This window comes from Neodiprion fabricii, chromosome 5, assembly GCF_021155785.1.
Source record: "Neodiprion fabricii isolate iyNeoFabr1 chromosome 5, iyNeoFabr1.1, whole genome shotgun sequence".
NCBI classification, from domain to species: Eukaryota; Metazoa; Arthropoda; class Insecta; order Hymenoptera; family Diprionidae; genus Neodiprion; species Neodiprion fabricii.
Genome location: NC_060243.1, coordinates 20,666,839 through 20,682,820, shown reverse-complemented (window position 1 = coordinate 20,682,820; position 15,982 = coordinate 20,666,839). Strand labels below are relative to the sequence as shown.

Below are 15,982 nucleotides of genomic sequence, written 5' to 3'. Positions count from 1 at the left end.
GAGATTACAGTAACCTATGTACACCAGATTACAGCAGTGATTCACCCCTGGGCCTGAATATAATTATACAGACGTAAGAGCATAATGTATTCGTACATGTATTTTACTTACGTAATTCGATTGTGACGATGACATTGATGATTGACGTACGGAAAATTCATCGATATTTTGTCAATTTATTGTTATTATTGTATTATTATAGTATATGTATATACATATACGCATGTGTGTATACGTATACTTTCAAAGCACACACATACGTGACACACAGAAATAAAAAGATTGAATAAGAAAAATTATATATTATACATATAGTATATGTACATTGTACATGCATGTCATATTATATTTTACAACTATGTATTATATAATATAGTAATGATATATATATATATATATATAAACAATGCATATATAATAGGTAAATATTAATATATTTCGTCCAAATAATAATAATAATTTTTATTATCGCTATATCGATAGAACATATTATCTGTAAGTTCAAGTAATATTATACCTATATAACATATATACGTATAGTATATACAAAATAGTAATAAACCGAAGTTTTGTACGGTTTCGAATTTTTTTTATTGTCCGTGTTTCGGAATGATACGTGTAACATCTACGCTCACTCGAACGCATCCTAAAACGTCCCAAATGGATTTTTATCATTATCATCCAATGAGAAATCAGTGTATTTATTGTAATTATTAATGGGTCGGGTGAGAATAATAACGCAATTGACGATACGTATAACCGATAACAGTTTTATTACGTTTGAAATGTATAACACATCATTTTATTTGTAAATTGAGGTGGACAAGGTATTTGACGAAAAGTTGGTAAAAGTAAAACTAAATTAAAAAACCCTAGAAATATTTTTGTAAAGGTTCGTTTAGGACCTCTTCTAAAGTCCGGACAGCGTCCTGTGCGAGTTTCTCTGTCTCCTCATCTTCGTCTTCTAAAAGCTCGGCCAAGAACGGTACAGTTTCTGGTAAAAGAGGCATGAAATCGTCCCCCAATTTTCTGGCAATCTCCACCTGTGTAAATTGACCGTTTTAGTACAGACCAGAGTCCTTTATTTGCAGGAAGCGTAACAAGCAAACGTCGATAAAACTGTATAAGACAGCAACGAAAAGCATAAGTTACGCAAAACCCACCAATCACGAGAGAAAACAAATGAAACACTAGAACAAAATTAGTATGCGCACTACTAATGTGTCGAATTTATTATCGACGTGTCATTTGGCGATCGGTATTTGAAGCTATTTAGAACGACAGTATGGATTGTCCCGACCATATTTTCACCTTTGACGAACGCTCGAAAGCTGGGAAATTTAGTGTTTCAAAATACTCACTATAGAGTTAAGGGCGCTGCTCCTGACGTAAGATTTAACGTGTCTGGTTTTCAACAGGATCTGATAGACGAGTTGTTTGTGGAGCGAGTCGTCCTGAATAGCGCCAGCAAAGCTAGCGATGCACGGAATTATGAGATCCCCAGCTCTCTTTTCGTACGCATCTTTACCCCCGATATCGTTTTCCAGCTGATCAATGATCGGTTGTGCAAGAGTCTGGAATCTCTCCTCGGTAACAAAGTTTCTGGGATCATACAGGAATATCCTGTACAGAGTGAGAAGTATCACTTCGACCAATTCTACCTGGTTTACTTCCAGTGGCATCCTCAGGCCATCATCCTCGGTAATACACGGATTTTGACTCGCCAATAGTGAGGCTGCATGTTTCAGAAAGTGACCCGCGAACAGGATGAACAAAGACTTCAAGGACTCTGCTATATTCGCCGTCAACCTTTGGATCAAATTTTATACAAATTGAACACACGAAATGCAGAAATCGCGTAAGTAAAAATTGCAATCATAAGTACTCTCAGGTTTTTTCATTACTTCCATGACCACTGAACATTCAGAGTAAACGTAAACATGGTTGAACAGAATCCCAGTACCTGTAAAACGTGATGTTGCGCATTTTCTGATTGGGATTCCTTGCAGCCCAATCGTAGAGGCGATAGAACAACGGTCTGAAGGAGGCTTCGCTGAGCTTGAGAACCAAGGTAACAAGCGCTTTGCTAGCACTCTCCTCGACAAGGGCTACATCAGTCAGAGTAGGAGCATCAAGCAGTCGATTTTTGGATATCAGATCCTCGCGGAACTGTAAGACATTGAGGAAAAATCCAGCCAAGTCATGTATGGCGGCGTTAAGGTCATTGGACTGAGCGTTGGAGAAGGAATCAGCGAGCACGTTCATTAGTGGATCAACACAGCGGTAGAGTTCCTGTTTTATCAACTTCTCGTAGGTTTTGGTTACCGTTGGTAGCAAGATTCGAAGCGGTACGGAAGTCGAAAGCTTTAGCATCGTGGTTTTTAGCCGCTGGACGATCTGCGCTATCTGAAAGGAAATCTGCGTTCGACACAAGCTGACAAGAAGAAATACCACGGCTTAATGTACCTCACCTTGATATGGTCGCTGTCGCTGTATCGAGACCTAAGCTTTACCAGCTCGAAAAGGAGCTTGTCCAAATGCGGCGACAAGAAGCTGGCATGCGATTCGACGATCTTTTGAACCGCAGAAACCACGCTGAGGACGACAATTTCCGGACAATCACTTTTCTGGCATTTTTCTTTGAGAATTAGTAGTATCGCCGGAATGAACGTGTTCAACGAATGAATGGCGTGGGTTCGCATTGTTCCGCACAATTCCGCCAGGCACAATACTGCACTAGCCAACACCGGACCATCTCGCGACTGGACCAGATTAGTCGTCAGCTCGAGTACCTAGATGGGTGCGAAAAAAAAACCAAAAGTTGAGAAACTCCGTTGGGATGAGTGTTCGTCTCGTGGTGAGTCCACTTTTGAGGACAGTCAATAAAACTTACTGGTTTGAATACGGCAGGATGGTCTGTTGCTAGGATTTTTGCAAGTAATTTCAGGCTGATGAGGGCGAATTGTTGAATAACTTCGTTCTCGAGATGCGCAGATTTTTGTTTACCAATGCTGGCGAGTCGCATCAATGGCTCCATCAGGGTGAAAAGAACATCGCGATCATCTGGGCCGAAATTTTTCTGCAGAAGTCTGGTGTTCAAAAGTTCTAGAGCTTTCTTTCTAATAAGTATAGAATTATGGTGCATCAGCCGCTCAACACTCTCGACAAATGTATGATTCGACAGAAGGCTGTTCACGTTATCCAGTACGTCGTAAGCGCGGTGAAGCATCACCTTCCAGTAGGTTCCTTTGGATTGAGTCTGGTTAGCATTGTAGCTCTTGGCCATGAGCTCGACAAGTTTAACAATTTCAACGATCAACTCATAGTAATCATTTTTCAGGCTCATTGTCTCCTCGGCGTCGAGTTCAGCAACTTTGTTAACAAACCAGGAGGACGACAACAGAGAGCTGACGAACAGAAGGACCGTGTGTTTGAAGTGCCTCAGCTGTTTTCCAGTGTTCTGATTCACGTCGAAAATATGATTCTGACCGTCAAACTTGGCCGTTCTCAAACCTTTCTCATCCTCGACCTCGGTGGGCAGTGACTGTGTGAATTGCATTATTTTTATGCAGACGTTGATGAGCTGTCGTTGCGTGAACTCCTGCGATATGTTAAGAGCGAACTCCAGCGTTGGAGAAGATAGTTCGCGAGTTTTTTCCTCGCCTTTTTTCGGTATCGCGAGTACATGACTTTCGAATGACAGGAGGAAGAACAAGTGCAGATGTTTTTCCAGTAGCTGAAGCAATTTCACGAATAGCGGACCGCGTCTATGCTCCGGAATGTCAGGTAAGGAGGTGATGAATACGCGGAGAATATCGCAGGCGTACATCTCGTCTTCGGCGGCATTTATTATCGGCACAATGGTTTCGATGGTCTTGGATATAATTTGGATCGAGTAGGCGTCGTCTTGTCTGAGAACGGACGAGCCCATAAACGTGAAAATGGGCATGATGTTGTTCAGCGCCACCTTGAGATCGGCCACCTTAAACAATTCAACCAGAACCAGAAGCGCGTGATGATGAGTCTGTGGGTTCTGCGACGTCCTTATGCACTCCGCGATCAGGTCGACTTGCGCGTGGCCTTCCGTTATAGCCAGAGAGTTGACACTCAGATGGAGAATTGAGGACAGTATAAGCTGGTTGGTATACTCCAACGCACTCTGCTCCTCGAACTTCAGCGATACACGGAGGAGATCAAAGAGGATTGGGACCAAGAGTTCAGCCCTGTCTACGTTATCTGCTCTCTGAACGAACTCCAACAGCGTTATTCCCCGCTTCCATGCCCTTGTGCTGATTACTCGAGGGTCCAGCGACGCCGCTACTTTGCTCTTTTTTCCCGCGGGGACAGCCAACTTCGCGTTCGCCATCAGCGTCAGCTCATCCACTATAAGCTGAGCATCGAGCCTGATCTGTCGGACTGCCCGATTACCAGCAGCGACCACTGAGCTTAGTTCGCAGTCCGTGACCGCGTCGATTATACTGGCGAGAATCTTCGCCTGTTGGATTTTCGACAGCTTGCCAACCTGTTTGAAGAACGTTTCGTCTATCTGCTTCATTAGGATTACACTCGGCGGTTGGTAATCGCTATTGAAACGTATCCTCGACTTGTAGTCTTTCATACTCTTGTCGAACAGCTGCAACACGAGTTTGTCGCTTAAAGCTCCTGCCGTTGAGGCGTCGAATCTCTGCAAGATGTTCTTCAATGCGCTTCCGGCGAACTTTGGAGCACAGGGCAAGCCTTGTATTTGATCGAGGAGCGAGATTCCTAGCGGTGCTAGAGTCTGTAGCACCGTGACCCCGTTCACATGGGACAAAATGTCCAAGATCTGAGCCACCGTATGGATAGGAGTACTTATTGAGGTCGCGGTCGCCAGAAGCTGAGCAAGTCCATCCTGTAGCCCTAATCGTCGATTGGGAGTTATCTGATGCTGAACGTCTGGATCGGGTGACAGTAGAGTGTACAGAATAAGCGATAGCTGTTCGTGATCCATCTTGATCTCCGCTTTCCGCTCCATCAGCTCGCCGAGCAAGGCTGAGAAACCGTCGGTGGACAGGTTAAAGCTGTGCGAAAGCCTCTGTAGTATCTTTACGGCACTTGCTCTGCAGTCGGTGTTCTTGTTTGCTAGAGCTATAAGTAGATTTGGGATGAAAGTGCAATCCTGAAACGCCCATTGAAGCGACTGCTTTGATTCCAGGAGCGAGTAAGTTATTTGAAGACAGTGAAGAGACGTCTGTGGTAAAACCGGCTGGGCGAACAGCTGCGAAAGGAAGCAAATTGTATCCTCGACGTTAGTGAAGTGCCTCTTAAGGAATATCTTGAGACACCAAAGGTAGTGCTCGGACCTGTCCGGCTTGTTAACACCCTCGAAGAATATCTGAATAAAGTTGAGGACCAGCTGACTGCGCTCCGGCGCTCTCTCGAAGTCCAGGGTTGGGTTGGCACTGAGGTCAAGACGTCGATGGACCATTTCGAGGACGTAGGTTCCAACCTGCAGTGGAAGCACTTCTTTCGAGGCTAGCTCCAAGGCATCGACGATTTTGTCGCCGTTCAGCTGATTGCAGTTGGGCAGCAGTCGAACCTTTGGATAGCTCTTGAGCACCTTAGAGGCTATGTCGATTATGTCGCGAGCCACCTCGTGCGAGAGCAGACCGACTGGGACTCGGCACACCGAGCCGAGGAGTATCATGCTGAAGAACATACTGACGGCGTTTCCGTGCGTCTCCTGCTGCTTGAGCGTCAAAAGTATACTGGCGGTTGAGGGCAAAAGAGTGGTGTCCAATATCCGGTGAAACGCCGCGGATGAAATGGCCTCTGGACCGCATGGCTCGTAGCCGGCGTCGCTCTTGACCATCTGCATGTAGGTATTGTTGTTGGCATAGTCGGAGTTCAGCACCTCCATGGATATCTTGACCTCGTCCTTGTTTCTCGGGAACAAATATGGTAGCACGGTGATGAAGACTCGGGTATCGTAGTGGCTGCATAGACTGAGCAGAATCCTGAGCGCCGGAATCCCGAAGACAGTTGGAGAGTATGGGTTGCTTTTAAGAACAAGGCGAAGCAACTCGTCCACCAAGACGTCCACCGTGAAGAGGGACTTCAGTTTATCGGCTGAGAACATCGTCAATAGCGTAAGAATCACATCCTCATTGTCGTCCCTGAACCTTGCCAGCAACGCGTTGGTCACCATGTCGCAATAGTTTTTCGAGACCTGAACTCGGTTCTCGGCGACCAATTTTAGCCCGGCTATTCTCTGGTTCGGATCAATGTGGTGAAGGCGATCCAACACTTGCATGGTACCTTGGGCACTGCGGATGTCCGCATGCCAAGGCAGAAGGAGACCCAGGACCTTTTGGGACTCGGCGTCACTCTCCCCCTTCTGTACGAGGCTTTTCAAGTAGGCGTCGAATTTTTCAGGGTACTGTTTTTCGATGGCGTGGAAAAAATTTACGAGAAATTTCGTCGACTCCTCAGAAATGTTGTCTATCGGAACGTGAAGACGCAGCGTTTTTTCCAGTATTGCGTCAACTTCATCGTCGCTGAATCTTATCGCTTTCAACAGGTCTTCGCCCATTTTGTGCACCTTCTGATACGCGTCGAGTCTATCTTTCTGCACACAGCGTATGCAGCTACCAAGCAGCTTGACAACGAAATTCTCGATCTTACCGCCTGACGATTTCACCCTGGCAAGCATTTCCGGGAACCAAGTGAGCTCCGAGAGTTTGTTTATTACTTTTGCGGAGACCGATACCGGTTGGGAATTGAACATGAAGACGAGCAACAGGATCGGCTCGTATTGGAGCGGCGGTTTCGTCAGCATGGCGTGAGCGATGTGGTTCAACGTTTCCTTCTTCAGCTTTGCTTTGCTGCAGATTTTACCCACCAGCATATAGCTGCTTGACGCGAAGTCAACAACTTTACTGGTCAGGCCGTTTTCCAATGCGAACAATAAGTGCGTCATTTGATTTTCGTTCAGTGGTTTCGACCTGTCCAAAACACCGATCAATGTCATTGTGTAAAATGCGTAGAGCGTGCCCAGGGAAGACGCTTGAGCTCCACAGACTTCGGTCGCCTCGCATATGTGTTCACAGATATTTCTGAGTAATCCACTGTCAGTCGAAACTCGATTAATCAGAGTCGTTGTGGCCAATGGGATGCCGGGTTTTTGAAGCGGTTCTAACCAGTGCCAATTGTCGCTGGCTTGTGAAACGTTCACCAGCTGGAGAGCTCTGGAATATAAAATGAAAGGAGATTTTAATTCTCGGTCGAATTTCTTAAATCTAATTGTTTTTTTTTTTTTTAGCTGCTCAGATATTCAACAGCCCTGTGAAAGACTTTTTCCTACCTGACGAACATCCGTGTCTCGTGGTAAGGAAGTATGAGAAGCAAAAATTGGTCCCTGTTGAATTCGTGGATATGAAATCTGCGGATCAGCCATTCAAGTGTTTTGTGCGCTGGATTGAGGAGGAAGTAGGGTGATAGGAGAATTAGAAATCGCTTGATTCTGCCGTCTAAGACCTTGTTAATTGCTTTGTCGTGCACTGATCTCTCAAGACCCACTGTGCTGTGCGAGAACAAGTCACGCTTAAACTCAGCGAACATTTCGCTTAGCTTTATCAATTCCTCGAGACCATTCTGACCTGGAATTAAAAAAAGAAAAATAGACAAAAATTATAGTCTTCGTATCTAATTTCCAATATTTTTCATTTAACACTCTGGTCTGTACCATTTTCCATCGCCAATATTATGCATACCACGGGTCATTTATGAAGCGGAAATTCTATTCCCTATTAACTGATTCAGAGAATTCGTTCTTATAATCTTAATAATGAAATGGAATTGTCAGAATGTCTTGAGTAGGAATATGCAAATACAAATGTGATATCTATAGTGAGTAAATAGTTATTTAAAAAAGACAACAGAAAGGCGCGAAAGATTCCCTTTGCAGAAGCGTAACTTTTAAAGTCATATCAGGTCATTAATGACCCAAGTGTAGACCAGAGGGATAATTGTCTTGCTTTTATATTTCAGTTACTAATATGCGTGTCTTTCGTGATTCTGAAACTTTGAGACGATGCACAAGTGTACATAAATCACAAATTGTTTCTCGAAGAATTGTTCTTGGCGCACAGAAATATCACTTGCTCTAAATTGCTTATTAGTTTTAGCGTAGATGTTTTATTTTCTAGTGGAAAGCACTGGAGAGCTCAAAATTTATATTGGATTAATGATGAAAAATAATTTGTGAATGGCATTCAGTGCTCACCGATCTCAAAGACAGTTTCTCTGTCCAAATTGGCAGCCTCTTTAGGATCGAACAAAAGACTGGGCTGCTTCTTTTTCTGGATAAGGAGCGAAGTCTGCGGAGCACGCAGTCTGCTTAATTGACTTTGTAGCGAAGTTGCCATTCTGAAAGTTTGAACGGTATTCATTAATTGCAACCAGATTTGTGAGGCGGCATTATTTAATCACATATTTCACTTCTTCGAATGTAAACGATAACCTCAAAATGCCATGGACATGCAAGAACGTAACCTAAAAAGGTAATGATTTGGGCATAACTAGTGAGTGAATAAAGAACTATTAGATTATTTTAAAATACTCTATAATAGGCAATACAATAATACTGTCGATTTTTCTAGTTTATTACCTGACTTCAATTCATGCAGGCCTTGTACGCAAATGTAAATAGTTTACTATGCTTGCCTACAAGCTGCCTCGCTTTTACAGCGCTAACCTAACATAAGCACGTTGGCGACGGTAGCCGTTGATTATGGAGGGTACCTCTACCCCCACTACCCACCACCTTTAACTGCGAAATGATCACGTGCACTGATCACGTGAGTAGTGGAAGTCTAGCAAATTGCATATAATCAAGCTGAGCATTGATGCGAATTGATGGTTGCATACAACAAGACGGCTCAATCCAACTACAGAATTGATAACTGATAAGTTGCATACTGTAAAACGTTGCGAATCGGTGTTAGGATTTACGACTTAGCGGATGGCATACCGACGTATAAGTAAATGTCATCAAGTTGAACAGCATGGCTATGAATGTATGGATTAATCGAGGGGCTGCTCACTTAGGAAATCATTGAACCATTTTACAAAAAATCAGATAGGCAATCGCTAGGAATCGCTGGAAATCTCATTGATTCAGGCCTTACGAAAATCGGGAAATCACAAAAAATCGATTCCTTTCGGAAATCGATGAACCACGGAATAAGCGAGTAAGCAGCCCCTCGGGATTAATTCCTATTTTTTCCTCTCTACTTATTTATTATAGCTACGAAAATTAATTCATTTTCCCAATGAAGAACGGTTGATTAGTGAAATTATGATTACGGATAGCAAAAGGTGATAAAACGGCAGGTCTCGCTGCACAGCTGCTAGAAAGTTCGGGTGAATTTCAAAAGTTTAAATAGATGAAATCATCGCAACCCTCGTATTTCAATATTTCGTAATAATGATATACAAATATGTTTTACTTCTCTCTAAGAGATTGATATTGTACAGATAATTTCGGAAATATAATTTTGCTACTTCCAATTAGGTTTATTTATCAGTGATATAAATTTGATACATCGTCAACAAAACGAGGAGTATTCCCGTAGAAGATATGAGGTAATGGGGTGGATACACTAAAAAATTTCCGCGAATTGCATTCTCTTGTCTGAATAAATGATATAATCTACAGATAAGCAGTTTTGAACAATGCCTGCAGCCGATTAGAATTAGAGGTGACTTGTAGTGTCATGGAAAAACCAGTTTCTTTGTTAATGCCGGTATATCATTTGCATGCATAATCGAATAAGTTGTCTATTACGCATACGTACCCGTATTCGTCGCTTAGGATATGTATGTAACCACCAAATTATCAAGCCAAATATTTTAAACGAAGTTATTCAGGCGACAAGTCTATGATAAGTCAGTGACAGTGTCATTGACAACAGTTTCTTTGAGTCACGTTTACTTATTTTCCGAACATATAAAGTGTCCTGCTCCTTGTCCGTTCTAAAAACTTTGGTGACAGCCAAAACTTGGAAGAGTCTAACGATTGTTTTTCGATTCAATCCGCTCGAGCCTTTCGAGAAATATCAGACTTTAAAATTTGCGCCGTTGAAATACCAGCGTGTTTTGCGGGACTAGCTGTGCGAGGAACGTTGCCCACACTTAAGCCTCGATATTTCGCGAACCTCTCGCCTGATTTTAGCGATCTATGGTTCGCTGGATTCGCCTTGACATTCGTTAGATCACCAAGCCGCTCTCAAAACCCTGCGGTCTTCTGGGCCATTATATCATCGAGGATACCACGTCTGTTGGATTAAAACTGAAAATACCAACGCAAAATTATAGTCCAAACCAAGCCTGTTTGTTATCTGTGAATATACCCTTCGAGTATTCGAGTATTACATGGCTATTAGTATATTTATCTTCTAACAATTGACTCTAAGCGGGCGGTTCTAGCTCTTCGAGAATGCGCAACATTGGAAGTTTCAACGCAGTTAATTTCTGATTCGCAACTCGGAAGCTGTTTTTATAGCTCGTAAACTCGCTTGCCGTACGATCTCTACAGAGTTTCTCGGCTGATTTCAGCTCACCCACGTGGGACGAATGCATTCGTACGCATTCTCGCGCGCATTAATGATCACACTTGGGGTTTCCCAAATTAAACTTCCAACAACAATAACCAACCGTCATATTGCAGAGCTGTATACTAATAATCTGCGTTGCTCATTCATTTATGATAATCATTGCATTAAAATAAAAGCATTAATCACAGAACGCGTCATAAGTTACCATATACAAGTGACGAAATTTATGCAATTGTTTCGATTCTCCACTGTAGTTGATCCCGCTGCAGCAGTGAAAAATTTCCCTGCAAGGCAAAGGTGAAACTCATCGAGCACACTCATCAGTGGTTGTGCGTAAACGTAGGCCTTGTTTCACTTCCACAAGCACACCGATAAGTTCTACCATAGAGTAGCAGCCGAGGCATGCAGTGCGTCATCACACCGCAACTCATTTTACGTATATTCCCCAGGGTTCTTTAATCTGGTCCGCATGTGATTTACGGTACGTATACAAATGTATATAACAAACATACCAGGCGTCCACTCCAAATCAGTTCAATTTCGTTGAGATCATCGTGATCGCAAGTGCAACAAAATTAGTCAGTTTGGTTTAATTAGATCAGTGCGATTAATCGGTTGATCGATATTTTAGATAATTCGATATGTCAAAAAGTTGTCTTATTAATAATACTGTTCATCGTCATTAGTAGAAAATTGATTAACTAAAATTTTCTTTGAATTGATGAATCACAAAACTCCAGTCTTCGAAGTATGGTTATATAACTAAATACTACCATTGTAGATGCAAAAAATGATGCAATTTCATGCTTTTTCTCAGAACTCTTCAACTTTTTTTTCGCACGTAGCGTAGTTTTCAAAATGTTTCCTCAATACTTACGTATATTCTGGGTTTTTCCTCCCAGCCAAGAAACGCTTAAACTGTTAGCGAATCACATAACTTGATGCGGGCCATTTGCTACATAATGTGTCGTGAGCCATTTCGGTTCGTGAATCGATGGTAGCAAAAGCATTAATAAACAGTTGAATGGTCCCGTGAAAAATTGGTTTACCTCGTAAATATATCTTTATTAAGATGTTTCAGAAAAAAATTATTCTCGATTTTCTACCATGGCACCTCGTAAAAACTTGTTTAGGTTAAAAGAAAGATTCTGTCAGAAGATGAGTGTTTTACGTTATGTGGAGGATCGCGATCATTGTCAGTTGATGTTGGCTTTTTTACGTTTTTTGGAATTTATAAAGCATCGATTGTGAATACATTTTTTTTTCATCGCTTATATCAATCGTAACATCAATTTGCATCAGAAAGAAGATCGAAACTTGTATAATATTAAGTCTCCCGTTGATGTTTGAGAAGTGTATCCGACGACTTGGTTATTAAATCAATTTCATAAAATAGTTATAATTTATGAACGTTTAATTTAGGTGAATAAGATTCTCGGTTGACATATTTTTGTTATATGGATCGTGACCTTTGGGTTGAATATAAATGTTAGGAAATAAATAATAATTGAAGTGTTACAAGGTGTTTTTCCATAAATTGAAAAAAATATGAAAAGAAAGTAAAAATTTAAATGAGTGGGATCTTCCACATAACGTAGAACGGTCATCTTCTGGCAGAATCAATCTTCTGACCTAAACAAATTTTTTAGGGGCTGCCACAGTGGAAAATCGCTAATTATTTTTTTCTAAAACACCTTGATCTTTATACATGTTGGGTTCCCTGTGTTGCGTGCCTGCATTTAAACCTGCAATAATTTGATGCTGTAGAATATAAATCGAAACGTCGAGACTCGAATAAGTGTTGAAGTGAGCGAGTGGGAAAAATACGCATACCTACGAGTAATGCAAACAATTACTGGGGAATACCCGCAATAAAGATAGTTCCAAGGTGATCACCCATTATTGCTGTTCTTTCAACGGAAGTTGGATTCCAAGTAGCAGCATCGCGTCGATAAAGAAGTTCAACCGTATGATTCTTTTACCATATGTCACCAGTACCAAGTTACAGAAAACTTTGCGCAAGCTCTTATTTTGTCACGCCGAGTTTATTCATACCGAAAAATTAAAAAAAAAATCTTTAAGATTAATTATTACGTGTGTATTTTCTGCCACAAGATGGCGTCTTGATTGTTCAGTATGATATATATGAGATATTGACGTAGGTTTCGACGAAAACAAATGGATAAACGACAATTCGTAATAACGACAAAATTTTTATTTTTTTTTTGATATTACCGTCAAACTGCTTAGCTGATACATAAAATCACAGGAAAATAACGTATTTCAGGAAATGAAATTGCTTTAAAATCCAGGACAACGATATGAAAAATATCAACTGTATAGACTGCTTTGTTTGGTGTTTTTTCTTACGTTTTTGTTCTTCGGAAAATTCATATCTCTGGAAGGCCTTGCTATAAAAATCTCAAACAATTATACAAACATAGATAGAGCAGTGTTCTAACATAAAAAATTTCTCAGCCGATCTGAATCAAAATCATCTATAGGTACGCGATGTATCTGTACGTGAGGCGTTTCCAGCAGAAACTTCACATCGCCGGGTCGTTGCTTTCGAAATTGAGGCCACGGGCGGCGGGGCTTGACCCGAATTCATTTTACCCGTACATACGCATTGCACACCCAACATCGGAGTGTTCGCGTGCATGTACAGTCACATACAACCGATTACAAATAAATTTTGTGAGCCGGTGTTAAAAAACTCCGGGAATCCCGATGAGCACTGTGACGTTAAAGAAATCCGGTAATTTCTCCTCGGGCGTATGATTTCTCCTTCGTAGATATTAACTTACAACGCAATCATTCCGTGAAAACAATTTCATGTATCACAATCAGTAGTTCTTGCTGCAGCTGCTGCAGCCTCGTCATTTTGAAATTTCCTGGTATTACGTAGTCGTCATTGACTTTAAACTTGATGATAAACATCCGGGAGGTCGGAATGTTTTTTTCCTTGCTCTTCTGCTCATCTGCGCTGTACTATTTAATACTTAAAATTGTTTGTTTCTTTTTATATTATTTACTCTTACTCTTCCTCTTCTATGGGAAAACCTTATTGCACTTCGCTGTAATCTTTAGTTGTTAGCAATTGGATGTGATATATTGTGGATATAGGAGGAATTGAAAACGGAAAATATGTCTATATGTATAAAAAAAATGTATACGAATGATGTGATGATTCTTTGTAACAAGTTGCGTCACGATGTTGATTCCTGCGCAAAAAATTGTCTGTAAGTGATTCTTGCTTTTTATGAAATAAATTATCATCATGACAAAACCACAGATTAAAGGATAAAAATTCGTAACGAAAGAACCATTCGTATATGATTTTCAAAATTTATTATTCTCCGTAGATTCTTGATTATCCTTTATATTTACCGATACGATTCATTTTACGGTCGGATTGAAAATCAGAGGCAAAAAAAATCGACATCAGTCGAAAAGTTGTTTTTTACAATAATTCAATTTTTTTATTGTCATCTTTGTAAAATTCGATTTTGTAAATTCGATATATATGAGAAATAATATAATAAATTACAAAAGCACGAATGATCAGATATACTAGATCATAAATCATACAGTTCACTATATAGTTGACATTTCTTACATATTTTATCGAATTTAAAAGATAAATAATGCAATAAATTACATGCTGAATTCTTTACAAACATTTTATGATTTAAGATATGAACATTTTTTGTAGGATAATACCTATATACACTGTGTATGTAAACTCATATATTATACAAATGTGAAAGCTGCTACGTTCCACAAGTAATATGCATATCCGGATATATTAATAAGTACGTGTAAATTAACGTTGACGATACGTTAATCACTGAATTGCTCAGATTTCAAATAAATCGAAAATTTCTCTCTTTATTCGCTTGAAAATCTATCTGTGTCACATGTAACACACATACATCCAATAACTTATTATAGATAATTCATGTTTACTATAAAAGCGAGTTCTTATCACAGCGGTATATGTATTTGCGAAATACATACACATTTAATCTGCAAGAAGATAATAGTATAAAGGAGAAAAAAAAGCAAAGGAAGAGAGTGAAATGGGTGAGGTTAGGAAGTAAGTGCAGGAACGTTCAACAGGTTCTGAATACCGTTGTCATGACGACATTTTCTTATAACTCCGCACTTTCACTTATCTGGTGTATATACAGGTGAATACATACATATCATGCAGTATGTATCTACAATCCAGTCGTTGCGACGGCTGCAATTCCTGCAGAATCAATTGATTGCACTTCTTGTAGTTCTAAACCGCAAAGAAGACGCTGGATGCGGATTAAACCGCAAATTTTCGAATTCTGCAGCATTCATTATAACTGTCAAAGTTTGACTGTCATTTTTTACTTTTCTTCTGTTTTATCACAGTCTCACTTGCTAGGCAATGAGAAAAAGTCTTTAGATTTGAAATTGCTTTATTTGGTAATTCATTTTGTTTAGTTTAGAGGAGATTGAAAATCATACGCAAATATGAATAATGCTAGGCGAATTAAACAGAACTCAACAAGCAGGAGAAAAATTTAATTTAATAAACTCTTCTTTCCGATGAAGTATGTTTTAACATTGTCAACGTACGCGAACATTCATGTTTTATTTAAATTTCACCTTGAAATATACCTAAGTATTAATAATTAGTGGTCGTAAACTTTTAGTTTATCAACTACTTTCTCTTCATTTTGCATTTGCTATGTCACGAAACACGCGGTCAATCGACCTGCAAAAATGGTCAGTTCCAGCGATTTGAGAGTCTGAAGCAGAATTGATAGCGCAAAAATCTGAGATTTCCAACCAATATCTGAGCTCATCAATGCAGCTGCAGCCGGATGCTTCGTTATGCATAATTCGTATGCGATAATATCGGAATTACGAGGCGTATAACTTCGGGATTCCCAGCCTGACAGTCAATAAGTTATATTAATGTTCGATCAGATTGCAGAGATGAAATAACAGCACCATGATTGGAAACCTTGAAGATAATCGCTTGTGAGTGAAGTTCTAAAGATTCAGTTGAATCAACTGAACAATTAATAGCTTGTTGTAAACAAGAAGAAGAAAAAATTCGTTATCAGTTTCATAAAATCACTGCGAAAATTGTGAAAAGCTCGAGTTCAAGAGTTGGAAAATTTTCAAAATATACCGATCGTATAATTGTCCTGCAGGATGAAGCGTTGATTTTTCGCCCCGAGTCCAACGAATTCTCCGATCTCAATCGCAGTTATTGAAATTTCGACTTCAGCTATAGTCTACGTAAAAACTTGCCTTTGAACTTTGGCATTGGCTGCCAACAAACATGTCTAAGTTCCTGTATAATTTTGTTGTGCGCACATCGAATCCGAAAGAGACAAAAG

The 15,982-nt window shown here is 40.4% G+C and overlaps 1 protein-coding gene across 1 annotated transcript; it reads right to left on the bottom strand.

Annotated features, from left to right (window-relative positions):
• Window positions 1-600: 600 nt before the first annotated feature.
• LOC124182473 (HEAT repeat-containing protein 1 homolog) lies at window positions 601-8,776 on the bottom strand. The gene is made up of 8 exons (XM_046569798.1): window positions 8,648-8,776; window positions 8,264-8,406; window positions 7,343-7,637; window positions 2,894-7,226; window positions 2,472-2,792; window positions 1,964-2,406; window positions 1,362-1,809; window positions 601-1,043 (listed from the first exon to the last, which is right to left on the bottom strand). Exons 2-8 carry the CDS (start codon window positions 8,403-8,405, stop codon window positions 873-875), a joined length of 6,153 nt encoding a protein of 2,050 aa, XP_046425754.1. The 5' UTR covers window position 8,406; window positions 8,648-8,776; the 3' UTR covers window positions 601-872.
• Window positions 8,777-15,982: the final 7,206 nt, after the last annotated feature.

Excerpts from the sequence above, each read along its gene's own strand:
- LOC124182473 (XM_046569798.1), bottom strand. The coding sequence starts at position 8,405 with ATGGCAACTTCGCTACAAAGTCAATTAAGCAGACTGCGTGCTCCGCAG. Across the intron at positions 7,638-8,263 it reads AGAAACTGTCTTTGAGATCG|GTCAGAATGGTCTCGAGGAA; the intron begins GTGAGCACTGAA and ends TTTTAATTCCAG. Across the intron at positions 7,227-7,342 it reads GAGACACGGATGTTCGTCAG|AGCTCTCCAGCTGGTGAACG; the intron begins GTAGGAAAAAGT and ends TTTATATTCCAG.